A 24,195-nucleotide genomic window follows, 5' to 3' on the forward strand; every position below is an offset into this window, starting at 1 on the left:
TTGTGCTTAGGGTCATTGCCCTGCTGGAAGGCAAACCTTCAGGACAGTCTGAGGTCCAGAACGTTCTGGAGCCTAACTCTTTGCTCCATCCCCCATCGTGCGTCTGATGAACACTGTCTGATTTCCTCCGAACGTGATGTTTAGAACTGAGGCTAAACAGTTCAGTCTTGGTTTCATCAAACCAGAGAGTCGTTTAGGTGCCTTTTTGAAAACTCCAAGTGAGCTTTCATGTGTTCATCTGGTCACTCTGCCATAGAACCCAGATCACTGGAGTGTTGCAGTGATGGTTGCTCTCTCTCCCATCTTCACACAGAATCTGTGGAGCTCAGCCAGAATAACCATCGGGTTCTAGGTTCTGTCACTTACCAATTCTATAAAGGCTCTCGGTTGTTGCAAACTTCTTCCATTTTAGAATTATGGAGGCCACTGTGCTCCCAGGAAACGTCAATGCTGCTGAATGTTTTGTGGCCTTCCCTGGACCTGTGCCTCCGTGTAAATCCCGTATCTGTGCTCCGCAGGAAAATGAGCTAAATTTCAAGTATCATGGCAACGGGTCTGAATACTTATGTCAATGTGATGCCTTAGTGTTTTATTTTCAGTAAATCTACCAAAATGTCTAAAATGCTGTTTTCACTTAAAACAGAGTGCAGATTTATGAGGAGAAATAAATTAAAAAGATTTTTGCATGTGGATGCAACATAACAAAATGTGAGAAAGGTCAAAAATGTGAAGGGGTCTGAATGCACTGTATCATACAGAAACTCCAGACTAAATGAAATAGTTATGTAGAATTTTTTGAGCGATGATTACTTACAGGACCTAGAATAAACTTTTTAAATGTACAACTCATTCACATCTGTATAAATGACCAGCTTTCTTCCAGGTCTCTTATGGACTTCCTGGATCCAGATGATCCCTCTCATCTCCTCCCCCGCCTTCACTGGCCGCCCATGCTTTGGGCCCTCCTCTGCCTCATTGTGTGGTCCCTCTGAGGTCCTGTGAGGACTCTGATGAGGTCCTGTGCTGTTAACACTCTCATCCACCTTGGGACCTCAGTAAATACACATAGGCTCTGCTACATTATAGCTCTGCCTTGAATATACGACTTCTGTCGTTTTAGCTGGTTAATATCAGACTACTTCACTTATATTTAAAAATGACAGCACAGGGGAAACGATTTAAAATTATTTCTCTTATGCCATGTTATTTATATATTGATTATGAGAAACTGAGAAATGTCTTATTGTAGGCCTATTTGTTACCGCACTTTCGTCGAGCAGCAAGCCTGTATCATAGCAGAAAAACACACCTGGGTGAGAAATGAAAGGGGAGATACCGAGATAGAGAAGGAAAAACGATAGAGAAACAAACATAGGCAGAAAGCGAGAGAGAGAGAGAGAGAGAGAGAGAGAGAGAGAGAGAGGCGGTGGTGATTTGTGCGGCTGAAGGTGTGCAGCAGATCAAGGGAATCATCAGGGGTCCCGGACGCCCCGGCCACGTTTCCATGGCCGTTTTCTCGCCCTTTCGGGAGGATGGAAGCTCCGCGCCATGTGTCCGTGTACCTGTGTGCTGAAGCTGAAGCCGACGGGCGGTAGCCGCTGCCGGGGGAACGACTACTGCACATTGAGGCACGGTAAACAGGAACAGTGCATCCGCTCATACACACTGTTACACTGTTATTCTGTTACACTGTTAGTGTTAAAGGTGTCAAAGATGGATTTTACACCGAAGGACTGTGAGGCAGCAGGCGGGGGCGATCGCTACATCCTTGGAGAGGCTCTATATCGCTTCACTGAATTTCTGTTACGCCGTTGAGAATTATGCTTTTATTGATCAGATAAAGCATATTAGCAGCCGCTTTACTGGTTTATTTTCACGTATAAATAACGCCGGGCATCCTCGTGCCCCCGGCCAGGGCTGTGCAGGAAGGCTTGGGGGGAGCCGGGGGCGCACCTTCGCCCGGTTCTCCAGCGCTTTGTGTCGGGGGAAGACATTAAAGCAGACCGCTGTCCGACAGCTGCTTCATAGCATTTATTTACCCGGAACCTTCCGGCTCCATATCACCCCGGATTGGGCTGTCAGATACCGCCGGCAACGCGACTCCATGTTCCGGTCAGGACACGACGTGCCGCAGGCGCTACAGCCGCGGACGTGAATGATTTTACCCGGTAATTTGCATTTTGATCTGGGCAGCGGCGACGGCTGTCGCCGTGATCCGGGTGTGCGGCGCATAAAAACGGCACCGCAGCAGCCCGAGTCCCGCTCGGTAAAAGCCAGACAGGTAATGTGACAGGGAGCACTGCTCCGTATTTCATCTAAAACATTTTTAGGTGCTTATCTTTCCATTAGCTATTTGTGGGATGCGGCGTGGAGAGTCGGGTGAGACATTGGCGCACAGTCACCGCTGATCGCAGTTGAAATCTGTTTCACATACACAGATTGACAGCGGGGACCACGCCGGACCGGGCTTTCCAGCACCATGTCCCTGCCGGATGGACAGCATGCGGATGGGCCGGCGTGGCCAGCGGGGACGCCAGGCTCTTAGACAACGCTGAATTCTCCTTCTAGTAATTTCCATAACTCTGCCAGAGCCTAGGACAGTTTCCCTGTTTGAAGAAAAGCGAAGATACCAGGGAGACTGGAAATGCCCCGGAACCGGGCCTTCTCAGAGCCGGAGTGCTCCGCTGAGTATTCGGCCGACTGCTCGGTGACGCTGCCGTCGGACCCGGGCCAGGCGGTGGGCCGGGCCCAGGAGGTGACAGTGCGCAGCACAGGGTGCTGCATATGCCTGCCGCGCTTCATGCGGCTCACCTTCTCGCCGGACTCGCTGGAGAACCTGTACCAGACCTACTTCCGGAGGCAGCGGCGCGAGACCTTGCTGGTGCTGGTGGTGTTTGCGGCACTCTTCGACTGCTACGTCATCGTCATGTGTGCCGTGGTCTACACCGACGACAAGCTGGCCACCCTGGTGGTGGCGTCGGTGGGCCTGGCCGCTCACGTCCTGCTCTACCTGCTGTGCCGGCTGGGGCTGCTCCCCGACCGCGTGTCCCGCAGGGTGGTGCCCTACACCCTCTGGGTGCTCATCGCCGCCCAGGTTTTCTCCTACCTGGGGTTGAACTTCGCCCGCTTCCATCAGGCTAGCGACACGGTAGGATGGCAGGCCTTCTTCACGTTCTCCTTCTTCCTGACTCTGCCACTCCGTCTGACCCCCATCGTCCTGATCGCCGCCGTCTCCTGCGGTATCCACACGCTGGTGCTGGGGGTGACCATCGCTCAGCAGCAGCAGGATAACCTCCGTGGGGAGGCGCTGGCCAGGCAGGTGGGTGACCTCCCGGCACCGTCCCTCCTTTTTCCCGGCAGATGGGTGTTTGTTTTCGTACCACTTTGTTTATAGAGGAATCATACCTGATGAGTTGAGCTCCAGGGGTGGTAGACTGTTGGGCTGCTGTGGTGGGGGTCAGGCGTGTGGCTTAGTGGTTTAGGACACTGTGATCAGGAGGCTGTTGATTCAAAACCCAGGATCAGCAAAGTGATTTCCCCATTGGACCCCTGAATAGGGTCCTTAACCCGCAGTTGCTCTGGAGACTGGCTGAGCCTAATTTCTCGATTGTACGTTGCTTTTGATAAAAGCATTCGCCAAGTAAATGGAATTTAAATAGTGTGTGACTGGCATGGTAGCAGAGAGGTGGTGAAATGTAGCATGTGACTGAACACCAGCAGGATGGAGGAGGGTGTTTGTGGCTCGTGGGAGTTTTACTTACACGAAAATGTTCTGAGGGTAGAACAAAAAATGATTGGTTCAAAGAGATAACCAATCATATTGTAGAAGAGGTGGGTCCAAGACATCTGATTGGTTATCCTCTGCAATCTGATTGGTTGTCTCTCTGAATCAGTTGTTTTTTGTTCTGCCTTCAGAACATTTTTGTGTAAGTGAAACTCCCATGAGCTTGTTTGTGACTGACACTGGATTCAAAATGGGTGTTTCCTACAAGGCCTCCTGGAAACGTAAACAGCCCGAGCACCGTCCACGCCTGTTTGAGACGCTGCTCGGGGGGATGCGCATGCGTGCGTGTCATCGCTGCAGGGACAGAACCAAAGTCCAGCTGTCAGCACAGGGTAGCAGCACAAAGCATCCATGTGCTCCTTCATTTAAATTTAATTCAGATTCATGCATTATATTTTCATTTATTTAATATGTTCTTTATTTTGTATTACTTATTACGTATTACAGATAACTTAAGTATGTCGAAAGCTGCCTGTACACAGACACAGCTGAAAGTTTGTTAGCTGGGACAGACGCAGGTCCTGGCAGAGTGCTGGGAGATGGACTGACGGCCCACACCTGCGTGAGACGTCTCTCTCATGTGACCACGTGCACGTGTGTCTGCGTATTGCAGCTCCTGGCCAACATGACGGTTTACCTGTGCTCCATTACGGTCGGGGTCATGTCGTACTACATGGCTGACCGCAAACACCGCAAGGCCTTCCTGGAAGCACGGCAGTCCCTCGAGGTCAAGCTGAACCTGGAGGAGCAGAGTCAGCAGCAGGTAAGCCATCTCCTGTAGGGGACCGTCGCCTGTAGGGGCCCACCACGCTGAACACACCGCGCTGAACGCACCGCGCTGAGCGCACCGCGCTGAACTCACCGCGCTGAACTCACCACGCTGAATGCACCGCGTTGAACACACCAGTGTTTATTGAATCAAATATGAAGCAGGAGTCATCGATATGAAGCAGGAGTCATGACTGTTTATGGAGCCATCACTATCAAGCAGGAGTCATGTTTATTTTTGGAGTCATAGATGTGGAGCAGGAATTATGTTTGTTTACATGAAGAAGGAGGCGTGTCTGTTTATGGAGTCATCACTATCAAGCAGGAGTCATGTTTGTTTTTGGGGTCACTGATATGAAGCAGGAATCATAGATAGAGGATATTCAGAAGAGGAATCACGTGAGGTGAAAAGATGCCGCCTTGTTTAAATGGTTGAACAATTATGAATCATACCAGCATAACAGTATGGCCAGTTGCTTGGTTAGATGTAACTTACCAAAACCTTAATATCACTATTATAGGACTGTACATTTGACATTTTCATTAAGGCACCTTTTTTATTCTAAAAAGAAGCCAGTCTTTTGATGACAGATGGCTTATAACAGTCAATAACAGGTCATTGTCAAATTTTGATACCTCAGCTTTAACTGATCTGAAAAGAGACATTCTTTTTTGAGATGAGACGCTTTGTTTGTTTCGTAATTGAAGATTTTGGACTCTAAAGTGCTGCCCTGGTGATGCTCCAGTCACAGAGCAGGGTACCGTGCTCTCTGGGGGGGATCTGGATCTTTCCGCGTCTTTGTCGAACTTCCCGGCACGACACGGGCCTTGTGAGCAAGCTTTTACTGTCTTCCCATTTAGAGCTTAATTTGACTTGAAGCTCACTGGAAAGGAGACAACAGAGGGACAGGACTATTTTAAAAATCAACTGGGGGGAATTAATTAGAGGAGCTGGGCTCATAGCCCAGGTGCCCCATTACCTCCGGTGGAGCCATCCAGGCACTCTGTGTGCTGCTGTAATTAGCCTTGTTTTCCCCTCTGCTTGCCGACGTCGTTGTCGTCATTCGCGTGTTTTGGCTTCAGAGGATAAGTGGAGCCAACGGCCGTGCTGTCACATGCTGTCTGATATCGCGTCCCGGGCGACGTCACCGAGGTGGTCGTAGCCTAATGGTGTCGCATCCACTCTGCCTTGTTGGTTTGGACACCTCCCAGGCTGAGGTCCCTGTGGCATCACTCTCCGCCGTGATTCCTTGGCCGTTTGCCAGCTCTTTCTACATTCCCGAATCTGTATCTCCCATCTCCTTCACTACACCCCCAACTACCCTGAGATGGACTGGCATCCCATCCAGGTTGTACCCCAAATTGAGGTAGGCTCCAGCCCCCCCTTGGCTTGGGAGTAGTGGTTTTAAGAAGGATGGATGGATGAATACACATATATATTTATTTATGTACATTGGTTATACATACACACACTGAATAGCTGCAGACTTCTGGGAGTTTATGTATCTGCTGCATCCCTACAGGAGAGACAGGGCAGCACCATCCAGCTCTACACTCAGCAGGAGAGACAGAACGTGCAGAGGCCTGACTCCTGAAATACTGAATTGTGTTTGTCTTCATTGGGGTTCCTTCCAAAAGCCGGTGTCTGAAAGTGAAACCAGGCCCGGCTCCATGGGGCCTCCTGGGTGGGCCTGGGCCTGACCAGACCCGGGTTCAGCCCACCCCCCAGACAGGCCACATGCCAGCCAATCTCCGGATTGCTGTTTTGTTATTGTGAATAGGGTGGAAGCCAAAAAAATGTGAAGGACTTTTTGAACTCTTACAAACTCCAGAGAGTCCTGCGCCCCTTTATGTCTCAGAACTTGAGCCAGGCCTGGCTGAAACTCTCTCCAACATTTTCTTCCTGGTCCAAGAACACTCAATTACTTCTGAGATGCATTTGTAATAATCTGACACATTAATGATGCCACTTGTTTACGTTCAGCAGCTCAGGCGATCAGTTTTTAAAGAGCTCAGGTTTTACCCTGAGTGGTTCAGGAGATATTCAGGAACGTTTTAGCTCCAAGCCATCGAAACAAGCAGACTTCAGCGTATCAGTGCAGTGTCTATACAGCTGTAGAAAATGGTTCCATCAGTTTGTTCCTAATGCAAGGGGGCTTTTTTATGCCAAGTTTTATAATCCGGGGGTATTGAAGTGGCCAGTTTTTCCTTCAGTTTCTTCTGATAGGATTATGATGGTATTTGGTGCCTTTGTGATCTTGTTTTTCCAAGCATGGAGATTTGTTTTTAAAAATACATGTTTTAACTATTAACTTTGCTGGCAGGTGTACATTTTAAAAGCTGGGCCCTTATGCCAAAACCAAATAATTAAGGAGCAAATAAAGACAGTGCACTGTTACAAGGCTGGGGAGGAAGGGCAAACGCTGGCATGGGCGTGGCCTATGCACTGTTACAAGGCTGGGGAGGAAGGGCAAACGCTGGCATGGGCGTGGCCTATGCAGTGTTACAAGGCTGAGGAGGAAGGGCAAACGCTGGCATGGGCGTGGCCTATGCACTGTTACAAGGCTGGGGAGGAAGGGCAAACGCTGGCATGGGCGTGGCCTATGCACTGTTACAAGGCTGGGGAGGAAGGGCAAACGCTGGCATGGGCGTGGCCTATGCACTGTTACAAGGCTGGGGAGGAAGGGCAAACGCTGGCATGGGCGTGGCCTATGCACTGTTACAAGGCTGGGGAGGAAGGGCAAACGCTGGCATGGGCGTGGCCTATGCACTGTTACAAGGCTGGGGAGGAAGGGCAAACGCTGGCATGGGTGTGGCCTATGCACTGTTACAAGGCTGGGGAGGAAGGGCAAACGCTGGCATGGGCGTGGCCTATGCACTGTTACAAGGCTGGGGAGGAAGGGCAAACGCTGGCATGGGCGTGGCCTATGCACTGTTACAAGGCTGGGGAGGAAGGGCAAACGCTGGCATGGGCATGGCCTATGCACTGTTAAAAGGCTGGGGAGGAAGGGCAAACGCTGGCATGGGCGTGGCCTATGCACTGTTACAAGGCTGGGGAGGAAGGGCAAACGCTGGCATGGGCGTGGCCTATGCACTGTTACAAGGCTGGGGAGGAAGGGCAAACGCTGGCATGGGCGTGGCCTATGCACTGTTACAAGGCTGGGGAGGAAGGGCAAACGCTGGCATGGGCGTGGCCTATGCACTGTTACAAGGCTGGGGAGGAAGGGCAAACGCTGGCATGGGTGTGGCCTATGCACTGTTACAAGGCTGGGGAGGAAGGGCAAACGCTGGCATGGGCGTGGCCTAATAACACGGAGCGCAGTCATTTTAATGGCCAAGAACAAGAAGCCTTCTAGTATAGTAAAAATAGTGCTGCTTATGCATACATGTTCAACATTTACTTCATAAACATTCTTCTTTCCTACTTCATGTTGCTATTTAAGAAAATACGGTTTGGTCTGGCTCAGGAGTTACTTAGCAGGTGGTAGGACTGGTTCAGGGGATACTTAACAGGAGGTAGGACTGGTTCAGCAGTTACTTAGCAGGAGGTAGGACTGGCTCTGGAGTTACTTAGCAGGAGGTAGGACTTGCTCTGGAGTTACTTAGCAGGAGGTAGGACTGGCTCAGGAGTTACTTAGCAGGAGGTAGGACTGGCTCAGGAGTTACTTAGCAGGAGGTACGACTGGCTCAGGAGTTACTTAGCAGGAGGTACGACTGGCTCTGGAGTTACTTAGCAGGAGGTAGGACTGGCTAATGTGAGTTAAGACTGAATTGGGTTAGCAGTTAGTATGAGGGATGAGATTTAGTTACACAGAGGGTGCAGCAGTAGGTAACGGATGGTTAGGAGATAATTGACAGATATAGGATTTGGGTGGAGTTGGAGGTTAGCTGGCATTCAGAGGGATTCCTGGTGTCTCCCGATGCCCCCGAGCGAAGCTGCTCTCCCGCATCCATGTCTCCCACCAGAGACCAGGAACCTCTCTGATTGGTGCTATTTATGATACACTTTCTGCCAGGGAGAGAGCGACAAACTCCCAGAATACTAATGGGGAAGCTGGGGCTGCTGTCAGACGGGTGCAGCTGGCCAATCGTAACGCACCCCACGCTGTAGATCACCATGGCGACCAGCCTCCAGAGAAGATGGAGCTGCAGAGTCTTGTTCTTTTGTTTCCCTCACTGCGGCATTGTCACGGTCTGGGGATGCCTCTCGGTGTGAATGCTCCAGGCTCTTCCAGCCACCGTAGATCCTATACGGGCCGGGGTGTCACGCACTGCTCTGTTACCTTTCCCTGCTTCATTGGTTTCTCCCCCTCTGTTTCTCATCAGTATTGATTCCACTCATTCTCTGCTGTCCTTCACTACCAGGTTATTCACAGGGTTGCAGCCTCGTGGTTTTTATCATCCTGTCAAGGAAAGCTTGTCGATTTTTGAGCGAATCATGTCTGCAAATGAGCTATCCTATGTCCTGTCGTTCTCCAGACACACACACACACTGCCATGCAAACTCACAGTCCTCCATGGGACGGACATGTTCCTGTCCACAGGAGGGTTTGCTGCTGTCCATCCTGCCGAAGCATATTGCCGATGAGATGCTTCGTGGTATGAAGAAGGAGGCCAGCCAGAAGGAGGCCAGCCAGAAGGAGGTGCAGCAATTCAACACCATGTACATGTATCGCCATGAGAACGTCAGGTAAATGTAACAACAACAGGAACGTTAGGAGAGCGTAAAGAGAAGATCATGGAGATGTCACAATGGCAGGAGAGTGTCAGGAGAACATCATGGAAACGTCACAGCGGCAGGAACATTTGAAGAGTGTCAGGAGAACGTCACAGAGATGTTTCAACAGCAGGAACATTAGGAGAGTGTCAGGAGAACGTCACGGAGATGTTACAACAGCAGGAACATTAGGAGAGTGTCAGGAGAACGTCACAGAGATGTTTCAACAGCAGGAACATTAGGAGAGTGTCAGGAGAACGTCACGGAGATGTTACAACAGCAGGAACATTAAGAGAGTGTCAGGAGAACATCATGGAAACGTCACAGCGGCAGGAACATTAGGAGAGTGTCAGGAGAACGTCACGGAGATGTTACAACAGCAGGAACATTAGGAGAGTGTCAGGAGAACGTCACGGAGATGTTACAACAGCAGGAACATTAGGAGAGTGTCAGGAGAACGTCACGGAGATGTTACAACAGCAGGAACATTAAGAGAGTGTCAGGAGAATGTCAGGGAGACGTCACAACAGCAAGAATGTTACAAGAGTGAAAGCATAAATAATGGGTTCACACTTGCACGTTCTGGGAGTTCTCACTATGTTCGGTCGCTGGCTGCAGTCTCATTAACAGCTATTAAGGGCTGTTGGCAGGACCATGCTGACCAAGCAGTGAGTAGCGTGAGGCTAAAACTGGGTCTGGTATTATGATGGTGTGCAGCCTGAGATGATTTCTGATGTTTGGTTCCTCAGCCACATAATGTAGCCCTCTCCCCCGGCCTTCTCCCCATGTCACACCCCCTCCATGTCCTACAGCATCCTCTTTGCGGACATCGTCGGCTTCACGCAGCTGTCTTCAGCGTGCAGTGCGCAGGAACTCGTCAAGCTGCTCAATGAGCTGTTTGCTCGCTTCGACAAGCTGGCTGCTGTGAGTCTCATTTTCTCCTGTGTGACGTACAGACAGGCAGCTCTCTGACACCGTGTCCACACTCAGTCCGCCATGCTGTCTTTGACCGTCTCTGCAACTATTTGTCCATTCATTAGGTCACTGCTAGGGACTGGTTTTTATTTTAGCAGATGCTTTTTTCAAAAGCAATATACATTTAAGAAAGTAGCGTCAGACTGTCCCAACAGCCATTAGGATATAGGACCTTGCTCAGGGGCCAAACAATGAAATCAGTCAGCCAGCCCTGGGATTTGAATCACCAACTTCCGATCCCAGACACGGCATCCTAAGCCATTGAGCCACACATTGCCCTCTTTCTCCAGTTAGCTTTTAGCTTTTTAGCACTTTCTCATCTCTGCACACCCACCTTTTTTTCATGCAGAAATACCACCAGCTGAGGATCAAGATCCTGGGCGACTGTTACTACTGCATCTGCGGTCTGCCGGACTACCGCGAGGACCACGCCGCCTGCTCCATCATGATGGGCCTCGCCATGGTGGAGGCCATCTCGTGAGTACCTCCCATAATGCCTTTCAGGACAGAGTGAGCTGTCTGTCTCAAATAAATCAGTCTTTCTGCTGGTGCCGTTCGGCTTCATATAAGATGGCTGTATTCCTCATTCCGATATAACAGTATGTGCGTTAAATTTGATTCATGAAAAAGGATATTCACGTGCAATTATTGAAAATATAAAGCACAAAAGAAATATTAAACTACTGCAAACTAAAGAGGGTTTATTCAAAGCCGATAAATCCTGTGAACCTTGTCTTGTCTTGTTTGACTGACCCTGGGACAGGATGTCTTGGTGCTCGTCAACCAATTTTAATGTTAAGAGGTCCAGTTAATCTTCTAATGCTAGTAACTAACCCTAACCCCAAAATCACCAGCACCCACTGCATGAGAATCTACCCTGAAAAGGGCCTGTCATCTATCATCGTTTCATTCAGAAGCACTGAAACTTTTTAAAGGTCATTTAGGTCGTAAATCTGTGTCTCCCAGGGAGGAATAAAGCTTGTTTTATGAGAAGGAGGCCACGTTCACAGACCACACCATGCTGCCACGGATTGCTGATGCCGTCACTTTGGGACAAAGTTCACTTTACATGTGTCCCCTGAGATACATATACACACACACACATACGTCGGGTAAACATGTCTTTGTGGGGACTGCTCATTCATTTCTATGGAAAAAATGCTAACGCTGACTATGACAACCTTAACCCCTACCCAGCCCTAACCATAAGTAAGCAAGCAAAATACAAGAGTTTTTTGCATTTTTAGTTTTTTTATTGGAGTCACAGATTTTTATTAAATTGAGTTTTCCCATATGGGGACCAGGACACTGATCTCGATAAGGGAAGAAAAACGTATATTCATCACGTTGTGGGGACATTGTGTCCCCATAAGGTAAGGTATACCCACTCACACACACACACACACACACTCAGTGACAAATAAAGTTAAGAGCCCAGAAGTGATGATCTGATTTGCACATTTAGCTGGCTCGTCTAGTCACCAGACACAGAGGATGTGTATTAGACAGCATTACCAGCACCTGCTGGAGTTTGATAGGGGTCACATTGTGGGTTTGCAGGAGGCCAGATGGTCGTATCGTGCAATTGCCCGGCATGTGGGGCATGCAGATGTCAAAGTCGCCCGATGTTGGATCCAGTGGGCACATGAACGTTATGAAGGTTCTGGTCGCCAAAGTCAGACCACACCAAGGGAGGATCATTGTATTTTGCACCAAGCATTACAGAACCCCATGACATCTGCGTCTGCCATCCAGACACAGGTATTGGATTCTCTACAACACCCCATGTCATCCCGCACTGTGTCTCAACGACTGGCATCAGCCAAACTACGGGTTGACCATCCCATGCGTAGGTTGCCGTTAACACCGGCGCAGAGACGGCTGTGTTTGGACTGGTACCATAACTGGGAGGCATGGACTGATGATGAGTGGCGTTGTATCGTGTTCAGCCATGCATCTCAGTTCTGCATTACCATGGATGGCCATTGTGTGCGTGCGTTCGTGTGTGCGTGTGCGTGCGTTCGTGTGTGCGTGCGTGCGTGCGTGCGTGCGTGCGTGCGTGTGTGCGTGCGTGTCCATGGTGGCGCCAAGGGAGAGGACCAATCCTGCCAATATTGTAGATGCCAGGGTTACTCCTGGCATCAAGGTGTGGGGAGCCATAGGGTATGACATCGTCATCTCTGGTAGTGATTTGGGGGACCCTGACGGCACAGCACTACGTCAGTGACATCCTGCGTCCGCATGTCTTACCCCCCCCCCCCCCCCTTCAACAAGACAACGCTCATCCACACACGGTGTGTGTGTCTATGGACTGCCTGCGTCATGTTGAGATCCTCCCATGGCCAGCCAGGTCCCCCGATCTTTCCCCAGTCAAACATGTGCGGGATCAGCTCAGACGTCAACTCAGACTCAGTGCCGGTCTGAGGCTTGCCACAGGAGAGGATACAATTGCTGTAGGACTCCCTTCCGAACTGTATGGCGTTTGTTTCCAGGCCTGGGGGGGAGGGTGCCATACCCTACTGACATGGGACCAGCAGTGTGCCCATACTGCCAATTCTGTTGCCTGTTTGATCTAATATCCATTACGATACAGTCACATGACCTTTCACCACATGCAGATTCATTTCATTTCCACCACTCGGTCTGGGTTCTTCAATTTCTTTTGTCACTGAGTATGTGTATGTAATTTTATATATATATATATATATATATATATATATATATATATATATATATATATATATATATATATATAAAAATAAATAAAACCTCAACCCGGGACATTTTGGGTCGGTGGAGGGAGTACTTCGAAGACCTCCTCAATCCCACCGACACGCTTTCCAATGTGGAAGCAGAGTATGGGGACTTGGGGACTCCCCTATCTCGGGGGCAGAGGTCACTGAGGTGGTTACAAAGCTCCTCAGTGGCCGAGCCTCGGGGTGGATGAGATCCGCCCGGAGTTCCTTAAGGCTCTGGATGCTGTGGGGCTGTCCTGGTTGACACGCATCTGCAGCATCATGTGGACATCGGGGGCAGTGCCTCTGGACTGGCAGACCGGGGTGGTGGTCCCCATCTTTAAGAAGGGGGACCAGAGTGTGTGCTCCAACTATAGGGGGATCACACTCCTCAGCCTCCCTGGTAAGGTCTATTCGGGGGTTCTGGAGAGCAGGGTCTGCGGGATTATCGCACCTCGGATTCAGGAGGAGGGTAAGGAGATCGGTCATTCGGGAGGGACTCAGAGTAGAGCCGCTGCTCCTCCGCATTGAGAGAAGCCAGATGAGGTGGCTCGGGCATCTGGTCAGGATGCCTCCTGGACGCCTCCCTGGTGAGGTGTTCCGGGCATGTCCCACTGGGAGGAGACCCCGGGGAAGACCCAGGACACGCTGGAGGGACTATGTCTCTCGGCTGGCCTGGGAACGCCTCGGGATTCCCCCGGAGGAGCTAGATGAAGTGGCCAGGGAGAGGGAAGTCTGGGTTTCCCTGCTGAGACTGCTGCCCCCGCAACCCGACCTCGGATAAGCGGGAGATGATGGATGGATGGATGGATGGATATATATATATATATATAAAATTATTTTTTAACTTGACGGACCCGTTCACCCAAACCGACATACACTAACTATGTCAGGCCAAGCAACATGAAATCCATTGTTGTTTGCAGGGACAGACTGTGGGGGCACCATCCCTCTGGACAGTCTGAGCTTCCAGATCTGTCCAGTCACTCCACCTGCATCTCCATGATGCCATTGCTTCCCTGTTGTAGGTACGTGCGCGAGAAGACCCAGACGGACGTGGACATGCGAGTCGGCGTGCACACCGGGACCGTGCTGGGGGGAGTCCTGGGACAGAAGCGCTGGCAGTATGATGTCTGGTCCACTGACGTCACCGTCGCCAACAAGATGGAAGCAGGAGGGATCCCAGGGTGAGTAACGTGGGGCAGCCATCCGCAGGGGGAGTGATGCCGGAAATTGACAATCCATTTTATACGCCGAAGTTTTTATGATTGAAAGCGGGTGGAGCTGCTCTGCCGGTGTCATCCCTGGAGAAGCTGCCTGAGTCATGCTCAGCCGCACGTCTGGCGAGGACGTGTCACACAGAAGTCATCAGGCTCTCTTTAGGGACACACGTCTGCTTTTTATAAATCCACCAATCAGATGTCGGAAATCATGCAGCACCGATGTAGAGTGAGACGGTAAAGAAGCACCTCAGTCCCTCTTTGGCTGAACGGGAGGGATTTGCTGTGTCCCAGTGAGCTGTAATCTTGTTGTTTGCACTGGTAGTTCAGTGGTAGAATTCTCACACCATCTGAGAGGCCCTGGTTCAATTGCTGCCGATGCAGCTCTGCATTTTCAAGAATTTCCCACTGGGATCAATAAAGTTTATCTAATCTAATCTATTCTGGATGCTATAAAGACTGAGTGCATTTCATCATTGCGTTTCAGCACTTAAGCAAACTCCCTAACTCATAAATCATATGGGGTAAGTAGGGAGCCTGTCTGAATAGGTGAGGGCCATGGACAGGGGTTACTTCATCCAACGGAAGCATGTTCCTCCATGAAATGTGTTAAAGTGACCGATGCCTCTCACCATCACTCCCTGTGCCCCTTCCCCCAACCCCCCCCCCCCCCCAGACGTGTGCACATCTCTCAGAGCACCATGGAGTGCCTGCATGGGGAGTTTGATGTGGAGCCCGGGAACGGCGGCGATCGCTGCGAGTACCTGAAGGAGAAGGGCATCGAGACATACTTGGTGGTCGTGCCCAAGGGCCCGGTCGGGAGGAACGGAATCAACGGGGTGGTGAGTCTCACCCTGAGCACTGGAGGGGAGCATAGCGGGACCCTCGCATTCAATCACAGGGCCCCTCCAAAGTGCTGCAGGCTGTCCCTGTGTCTGATCACTCCCCCGGTCTCTTCCTCTCTCTTTCTTTCATGTCTCTCTTTGGTCCCTTTCTCCCTCCTTCTTTCCTGCCTCTCTTTGGGCTCTTCCTCTCTCCTTCTTTCCTGTTTCTCTTTGGTCCCTTTCTCCCTCCTTCTTTCCTGCCTCTCTTTGGGCTCTTCCTCTCTCCTTCTTTCCTGCCTCTCTTTGGTCCCTTTCTCCCTCCTTCTTTCCTGTCTTTCTTTGGTCCCTTCCTCTCTCTTCGGTCTCTTCCTCTCTCATTCTTTCCTGTCTCTCTGTGGTCTCTTCCTTTCATATTTTTCTTTGGTCTCTTCCTTTCTCCCATCTCTCTTTGGTCTCTTCCTCTCTCCTCCTTCCATGTCTCTTTTTGGTCTCTTCCCCTCTCTGGTCTCTCTGCTTACATATTTGTTGATCTCTCCTCTTTTCTTCCATCTCTCTTTATGTTGTATCTCCGCTCCCTGTCCTCTCCCTTGTTTTATTGGTCTTTCTCTCGTTTCTTCTTCCTCTCCTTCGCTGCTCTCCATTCTCTGCTCCATCCCTCCCCCCTTTTGTTTCAGAAGCTCTCAGTAACCTCCTCCAATGGCAACTCCCCAGTCCTGATCAACACCACACAGTGTAATGGGAGTGTCCACACCACCTGCACCACGCCCGAGGAGCCTGAGGAGCTCGACACGCAGGTAACCATAGGCACCCATGCCCTCCCTGCACCCCATCAGCCTGTGCCCTTAAACAGTGACCTCTCTGACCTTTCTGTGACCCCATCTTGACCTCAGGTTGTGAACCCATCCTTCCCAAACCCTCGTCGCCGCCTGCGACTGCGAGACCTGGCAGAGAGGGTCATCGATGCGCAGGAGAATGAGCAGGAACTGAACAAACTGCTGAATGAAGCACTGCTGGAAAGAGAGAGCTTACAGGCGTAAGCAGAGGAGTGCTGGGGGTGTGGCTGGCGAGTCCTGACCTGGGACTGCAGTTTGCAGATTCTGTCCCCAGGGGTGTCTGCTGTGGAATATCATGTGCACCCAAAGACAGGCACTTAACCTGCATTCAGTTCAGTACCCAACTGAAAGATACTTTGGTGCAAGAAACCAGTAGCAAGTTGTAGGGTCAGGTTTCAGACTGTAGGTGAGTCTGTACTGAGCACATCAGCCAGTGGGAATATCTGTACTGAGTTCATTGGCCTGTGTCTGTATTGGGATCCTCATCTTGTGTGAGTGTCTGTATTGATGTTCTGGTATCAACTGATGGTGCAAGTCTTTTCATATCCTCTGAGTCTGCCTTTCTTCCATTGTTTTTCTTCCCCCTCTCATGGCACCCCCTGCTGGCAGTCTGAAGGGCCGGCACACCAACCAGCTGTCCCTGCGCTTTGTGGATCCTGATCTGGAGACCCGGTACTCTGTGGAGAAGGAGAAGCAGAGTGGGGCAGCTTTCAGCTGTTCCTGCATGGTGCTGCTGTTCACTGCTGCCATGGAGGCTCTTATAGACCCCCAGTGAGTAACTGCAGGCACACACACTCACACACACACACACACACTCACTCACTCACTCACTCACTCACACACACACACACACTCACACACTCACTCACTCACTCACTCACACACTCACACACACACACACACACACACACACACAGCAGCTCTTCTCCCTCCCTGAGCTTCCTACCTGCTTATGATTCCCAGGTTGGTGGTGAACTATGTGACCCTCATAGTGGGCGAGATCCTGCTGCTCATCCTGACTATCTGCTCGGTGGCTGCCATCTTCCCACGGGTGAGCTCCTCCCCCTGGTCCATAGCCCCACCCCTAGTTTGTTGCCCCACCCCTGGTTCCTCGCTCCGCCCCCATCCCTCGCCTTGCCCCCCAGGACCCCTCCCTCTACCCCCCTAGTCCATTGCTCTGGCTTTTGGACTGTCGCTCTCCGTGATGGAGATTGTACAATGACGAATGAATGTGTGTGTGAGGCAGATGTTCCCCAAGAAACTGGTGTCTTTCTCAACATGGATCGACCGCACGCGTTGGGCCCGCAACACATGGGCCATGGCAGCCATCTTCATCCTCACCATGGCGGACATCGTGGACATGGTGAGCGGCCTCTCCCACTCCCTTTCTCTCCCTCTCTGCCTTCCTATGTCTCGACGGCGACGTGATATTTTTAATTAGAGCGCAATTTAAACTGGCTACATTCCCCCAAGAATTCATTGTAACCGAAATATAAACAAGAGGAAGGTTGGAGGAAGGGTAGTAAAAATGGTTGGGTGAGGTAGGGAAGGGCGGAGAAGCAACCAAAAAGACTCATGTGTGCAGGGGCCCGGGGGGAGCAATTTACAAGCTGTAATCACCTCGAGAAGCCATTCTAAGAATGGCTGGCAACTGTGCCAACATTATGAGTGAAGAATTAAAAGGCGGCTCAGCATGGAACTGTGAATCTGCAGGCGTTGTGCAGCTCAGGAAGGTGATGGATGGTGGGAGCTCCACCAATCAGCAACCCCCCGCCCCCCCGCAAAGGAGCTGCTCTACTTATCAAAGGCATGATCATAGGTCACGATCCGCTGCACCTTGGGGTGGATTTCGGCCTTGTTTCCACATGGTATTTCCTGTTGGGTGTTTGTGTGAAGCACAAGCTTTATTGCTTTATATTTGTATGTAGATCTGTGCTGAGTGCTGCTCTGGGCCAGTCCGGTTCAGTCCAGTCCAGTCCAGTCCATCCCTGCTGTGGATCTGAGGTCTGACTGTGTTGTTGAGCTCTGTTAGCCTGTTGATACTGTGAAACTCTCCTGGGGTCTGTCTGTGTGACGATGGATGTAATCAGCCCTATTCTCAGAAGGCACTATTAGCTCAGCTTTAGCTGTCTGATACCCTGCCTGCTGGCTCATTTGGGAAGCCCCCCGGGGGAAGCCTGTGCTGCAGTGAAGCGCCGGTGGAAGGTGGGGGGTGTGTGGGGGGGCTAGGGAGACAGATCTTACTGGACGGCAGTTTAGTCCAGCATGTGATCTACAGTAGTACAGTGTTTACTACAGTGTTGTCAATATGAGTGCAGTGTTTACTGGAGTGTTGTCTATATGAGTGCAGTGTTTACTGCAGTGTTGTCTATATGAGTGCAGTGTTTACTGCAGTGTTGTCTATATGAGTGCAGTGGTTGCATCAATAGGCAGTGTCTGAAACTGGCAGGTTTTGTTTCCCCTGAGTGCAGCACTTAGTTTCCTGGAGGCGCTATAGGAGAGTATAGCCTTGGGATTTCTGTAGTCCCGGGGTAACGTTGGCATGTGGATGCTGTATCTCTCATACCCTCATCTACTGCTGTGATTTTGTAGCTCAGCTGCTTGCAGCCTCCTCTGCTGCCAAAGAACCACAGCCTAGGAGACGTTCTGGAGTCCTTTGGCGATGGGGGCTGCTCGGAGAATCCCAAGTACTACAGCTACATTGCCATTCTGGCACTCGTGGCGACCACCATGTTGGTCCAGGTCAGTCACATGGTCAAGCTCACGCTTATGCTGCTCATCACTGTGGCAACCGGCGTGGTCAACATTTACAGCTGGAGGGACATCTATGATCAGTACGACCTCTTCCGCTTCAAGGATTATAGGTGAGTGCCATTACAGTGGTCGTGGTTATTTTCATCGAGTGGCCCGCAGCAGAAAGGCTGCACCTGGTGTAGCACTGTCATCAGCAGTGATGGTGGCTACAGAAGAGCATGTTAGCAAGACATCACTTACAACATGTACCTTCCCTGTCTAGGCTGTCCATGGTCCCCTCCAAATACCAGATGACCGTGATGATTCTCATCATGATGCTCAGCTTTTACTACTTCTCCCGTCACGTAGGTCTTCCGTATGCGTGTGGAGTGAGCCGGGTTTGCTCAGGGGATCTGTCGGGTGGTGATGGTGATGCAGTACAGACTTGTTGGGGCCCTAACGGCCTCCTGCAGCTTGGACAGTGTATCAACACACACATTTTTGATGTCGTAAGCTGTAATCAGATGGGGGCTCAGAGTGCTTGCACCTTGGAGTGACCCCTCTTGGCCGATCCCCATTCCCCCTCACCCAGGTGGAGAAGCTGGCACGCACTCTTTTTCTCTGGAAGGTTGAAGTACACAACCAGAAGGAGAAGGTGTATGAGATGCGACGTTGGAACGAAGCTCTGGTAGCCAACATGCTCCCCGAGCACGTGGCCAGGCACTTCCTGGGATCAAAGAAGAGGGATGAGGTGAGGGTATGCTTGGGCCACAGTTATCATTGGGCAGGGATTAACTTCCGACCTACACTTCTGCTGTCCACTAGGGGCAGCGCAGCTGGCAAGGCTCCAGTGTTCTGTCTGTTATGTATGATCCCTTGAGACTCTTTGCTGCTGTCTGTATGTACATTGCTGCTACTCGTGGATCAGACTTTAACACATTTGGAGCAGGAATGGGGAATTTAAAATACTATGTTATTCATTGGCAAAATGTTGTCATGGCAGCTCAGGTCTAGCTTTTTTTTTTATCATTTTTGAGGAATCTGGAGTTTTCGATGTGACGTGTTTGTAGTGTAGGAAAAGATATACTGAAAATGAAGTCCAGACCTCTTTGGTATCCAGTCATCCCCTGCAAGGTAGTTTTTGTGGAAGCATCAAATCCCTCGCACCATTATGGTTCAGGCCATCATTGGCTGTCTCTCCAGTTTAATGTGACTTGGGCAAGGTGTCAGCAATCTCTCTCTCCCATCCACCAGGCATGAGCTCTTTGTTTTTTCCGGACACTGTGACATTTACCCATGTGCCACAAATGTTCCTGTTCAGCAAGATTGAAAAGCGGGCCATTAACCGAGTGTCACATTATGCAGTCCAATGATTTTATTTGAATTTTACAGATTCTAATTAACCTCGTTACAGATTAGGGGAATTTGTTGATAACCTTGAATATATCATTATTTTTCCTTGCAGGAGCTATACAGCCAATCATATGATGAGATTGGAGTGATGTTTGCCTCTATCCCGAACTTCTCTGACTTCTACACGGAGGAGAGCATCAACAACGGGGGCATTGAGTGTCTGAGGTTCCTCAATGAGATCATATCTGACTTTGACAGCGTGAGTGACTGTTTAGAACATGTTGGCCATCCGTCTTCATGCACAGTAATGTATAAATGGGAGAAATCTACTGTTCTACTTTTGATCTTCTTGCTTTATAGCTGTTGGACAATCCTCAGTTCCGCTGCATCACCAAGATTAAAACCATCGGAAGCACTTATATGGCAGCATCAGGTGTCACACCAGATGTCAACACCAATGGCTACACCTACATGAAGGTGGGTGCGCAGCTACACCTATAGTTATGTCAAGCACCTGTTTCAGACCTGGTAACGGTGGGCTACGCATTTCTGAAAGTCACAGTCACCAATATGTTAATCTATAGCTATAGAAGATGCCTTTAGCTATATCAGTTGTTGACATGATAATGATTCGCTATGTCTGTGTAAAGGTCGGTTTATCCGGAGTTGCATGTACTGGAGGGACATTCACACTACAGGAATAACAGCAGTTATACTTGTCAGAGTTTGGGCAGTCGTAGTAATACCAGTATTATTACAATAACAGTTTTACCGTTTACAGATAAATTACAAAAGTATTATAACCGTACATTTACACAGCTGGTGCTTATGATGATGATGATGTTGCTGATCATAATAGTGTTCTGATGATGGTGTTACTGATGAGGATGATGCTGCTGATGATGATGGTGGTTATGATGATGGGAACCCTGGTGATAGTGTTGAAGATGATGATGATGATGATGTTTAGGTGAAATGCCAGTCTGTGTTGTGCCCTGCAGAAGGAGGAGCAGTCAGACCGAGAGCGCTGGCAGCACCTAGCAGACCTGGCTGACTTTGCTCTGGCCATGAAGGTCACCCTCATGAACATTAATTACCAGTCCTTCAACAACTTCATGCTACGCATCGGTTAGCATCTTCGCCCCGCCGGCATCTGTGCTTCCACTCCTGTGTCCGTGTCTGTCAGCGTATTGCTGTGCCTGTCATGCCTGAAGGGAAGTGTTCCTCACTGCTGTAGATTGTTGTTCTTTCCAGGACTCAACAAGGGCGGTGTTTTGGCGGGAGTCATCGGGGCACGAAAGCCTCACTATGACATCTGGGGCAACACGGTCAATGTGGCCAGTCGTATGGAATCCACCGGAGTAATGGGAAACATCCAGGTAGTGCACACATCTAGCTCTTATAATGAGATGAACCCGGGTTTAGTTGAACTCAACCCCCAGTTCATGGCTGGTATTCCCCTGGGTGGCAGAATGCACAGGGGTTTGGGGGCAGGGTTGTTTTTTTGTAAAACAAACTATATATTTTCAAGCCACACTTTTGTTTACAAACCTTGACATTCATACATTCTGATCTCAGTTTTTTTTCCCAGATGTAAAATTTTATATTTGTGGTGCGTTCGTTTTTCTCTCGGAACTCGGAAATTCCGAGTTGAGTGACGTCACGTTCGACAATCTACCCACATCTCGGAACAAACATGGCTGCCTCCATGAACACGCTGCTGTGTGTCGTTGCTTTATATTTTAGCAGATTTGGAGTGAGATTATTTTTCCGAGAGACAAACAAACAAGAAACACGAACTAGTCAAATCACATTAAAAGCTTTATAAAATATTTTAGCACATTCATAGCAATATTCTTTTTTCGAGAGGCAAACAAACTACAAACAAACCAAGGACACTAACAAGTCTGGTAAAAATCTGATATTGCATGATAGGATACTGTTTACGGTCATGATATGGTATTCTCTAAATCGAATACGTGCAGTTACATTTATAATTATTAATACATTTAACAAAATAAACATTTTTAAAGATTTATAAAATAGAATTACTGTTGAGTGTGTAAGCCGGCATGTTGAAATTACGTCACAGGGGCAACTCTGACAACAAAATCTTGTCCAACATCAACGTCATAAAAGAGGCGTGTTTCCGACGGGAAGTGACGTTTTTCGTGACGTTTTCATCCGAGTTCAGACTTGGAGAGAAATAATCGAATGCACCATTGGTCAGTAAAACGTGTCAATTAAACTGCCCTGTAACAAATTTATCGCCCCCAGGTGGTGGAGGACTGTTATATCATCTTGAAGGAGTATGGATTCCGGTTTGTGCGCCGAGGGCCCATCTATGTGAAAGGGAAAGGAGAGCTCCTGACCTTCTTCCTGAAGGGCAGAGATAAACAAGGTTCTTTCATCAACAGCTCCTCTGTTACCCTCCCTCACCAAGTGGTAGACAGCTCCTGACACATATACCATCTCTGTTTTACAGACAGACAGACAGACAGGCAGACAAACATACACACTCTCACTGGTGTCCACATACGTTTTGGCATATGGTCACAAGCACACAGATACTGCTACATAAAAGGTTAAACTCTCATAATCATTTAAACATCTTAATACTGACGATTATGGTAGATGAATATTTAGTTATATAATTCTTAAAAGATACTTCCACATGACAGAAAAGAAAGCATTATTTTAGTGTTCTCTATATTTCCTATACCCTGAGAAGAGATGATGAAGTCTGACAAATTTGTCTCTGACCCCTTTCCTGTGCCCGTTTCTGAGTACACCGGTAAGGACTTGTGCGTGGATGTGTGGGGTGGTGATGGTGAGTGTGTGTGTGTGTGTGTGTGTGTGTGTGTGTGTGTGTGTGTGTGTGTGTTGGACATCTCGGCACGTGAAGGCTGCATTCTGACGCAGACAGTACTCTTTTGTGCGCTGTGTTTTTCCTGCCAGACTGGATGAAAGTGCAATAGTCTTCTTCCACTGCCCTGCCCCCCCCCCCCCAGCTTCTTTTGTAAACTATAAAAGCACACATATTTTTATACTCTGGTTGCAACACACATTTTGTGGAAAAATAAAGGAGGTATGAAAGACCGATACATTGAGGATACGTAGATATATATAGTTTTTATGTAAAATTCATTTAGCAGATTTCAGGGATGGCCGAGAAATCATGACTGTAGATAAGATAAAAGAAAAAGTTTATCTTGAATCACCACAGGAAAATAGGAATGTGGTTTGATCTCCAGATGGTGGAGTTACTGACTGGGATTCTGTAAAGAGGGCTTGGACCATGAGACCAAATTCCTGAGGGCCCAAAGAGATGTTACATGTAATGTTGCCCTAAATACTTCAAGCACATTTTTATTTTATTGTTCTTTGCCTTCATTTCTTAGCTTTTATAGTAATTAGTTTGATCCCTCAGTACAGAATCCCCAGAGTGAAATTGGGAAGGATATGTATGAATAGGACATCCGACAGACTTATGTTTTTTGAAACTCTTAAACTCAGGTGTGAGAACTGTGAATGGCTCTTGAATTATTTGTAATTTAAATGTATTGATTAAAAATCTCAATGTAATGTTTATGACTCCCACTATGTGTGAATTTTTTACTAAACTGTGAAGGAAACTTTCCTCTTTGCACACTGCAGCCTCCATTGTAGAAAGGTAGAAGGTCTATGGCTTGGCAAGTTAGGACACTGTACCTGTGATCGGAAGGTTGCTGGTTCTAATCCCAGGGTCAGCAGAGTGATGTCACTGTTGGGCCCTTGAGCAAGGCCCTTAACTCCCAGTTACTCCAAGGACTGTCTGACTCTGCTTTCAGTTGTATATCCCTTTGGATGAGTGTCTGCAAAGTAAATAAATTGTAAAAATGTCAGAAATATCGAGCCCAGGGAGCTTAAAATCCTAGGAATGTGTAACACCGAGTGGTCATTTGCTGCTCATCCATTAACTGTTCCCGGATTATATTGTAATGGAAATGTTCATTGTCATAATGGAATTGTTTGCATCTCAAAGACCAGAAGTCACTAAATAGCGCCATCTACCTTGTGTGAAAGGTAGCTCTGCTTCCTGGTCACATCTTTGTGTCTCCTCCATTTCTAACTTTAGCCAAAAGAAGAAAATGAAGTTTGAGGAAGTGGCCAGAGGTACACACTCACAGACACGTTCAGCAGGCTAAATTCAGGTTAGACAGACCTGAAGTGAATCAGATGGAGTGTAGTCCTGGCTGCTATTTGGTGGCTTT

The 24,195-nt window shown here is 49.1% G+C and overlaps 1 protein-coding gene and 1 long non-coding RNA gene across 6 annotated transcripts; one reads left to right on the forward strand and one right to left on the reverse strand.

Moving 5' to 3' along the window:
* Positions 1–1,409: 1,409 nt before the first annotated feature.
* On the forward strand, positions 1,410–23,533 carry adcy3a (adenylate cyclase 3a). Of its 5 annotated transcripts, none has more exons than XM_072702515.1 (21): positions 1,410–1,633; positions 2,439–3,319; positions 4,398–4,547; positions 9,097–9,242; positions 10,082–10,193; positions 10,594–10,721; positions 14,008–14,166; positions 14,876–15,041; positions 15,698–15,817; positions 15,914–16,056; positions 16,466–16,627; positions 16,820–16,907; positions 17,103–17,219; positions 18,449–18,720; positions 18,873–18,954; positions 19,182–19,340; positions 20,055–20,201; positions 20,303–20,419; positions 20,944–21,070; positions 21,197–21,321; positions 22,220–23,533. In XM_072702515.1, the coding sequence occupies exons 2-21, from the start codon at positions 2,645–2,647 to the stop codon at positions 22,400–22,402; spliced, it is 3,378 nt and encodes a 1,125-aa protein (XP_072558616.1). In that variant the 5' UTR covers positions 1,410–1,633; positions 2,439–2,644; the 3' UTR covers positions 22,403–23,533. The 5 variants fall into 5 exon arrangements, with proteins under 5 accessions (XP_072558616.1, XP_072558620.1, XP_072558619.1 ...); XM_072702519.1 differs by having other exon boundaries at positions 19,218–19,340; XM_072702518.1 differs by having other exon boundaries at positions 15,701–15,817.
* LOC111851546 (uncharacterized) lies at positions 22,196–24,030 on the reverse strand. Its single transcript, XR_002840041.2, has 3 exons — positions 23,996–24,030; positions 23,654–23,796; positions 22,196–22,321 (listed from the first exon to the last, which is right to left on the reverse strand). It is a non-coding gene; the product is annotated as an uncharacterized lncRNA (long non-coding RNA).
* Positions 24,031–24,195: the final 165 nt, after the last annotated feature.

The sequence above is a fragment of the Paramormyrops kingsleyae genome, chromosome 19, assembly GCF_048594095.1.
Source record: "Paramormyrops kingsleyae isolate MSU_618 chromosome 19, PKINGS_0.4, whole genome shotgun sequence".
Classification (NCBI taxonomy): Eukaryota; Metazoa; Chordata; class Actinopteri; order Osteoglossiformes; family Mormyridae; genus Paramormyrops; species Paramormyrops kingsleyae.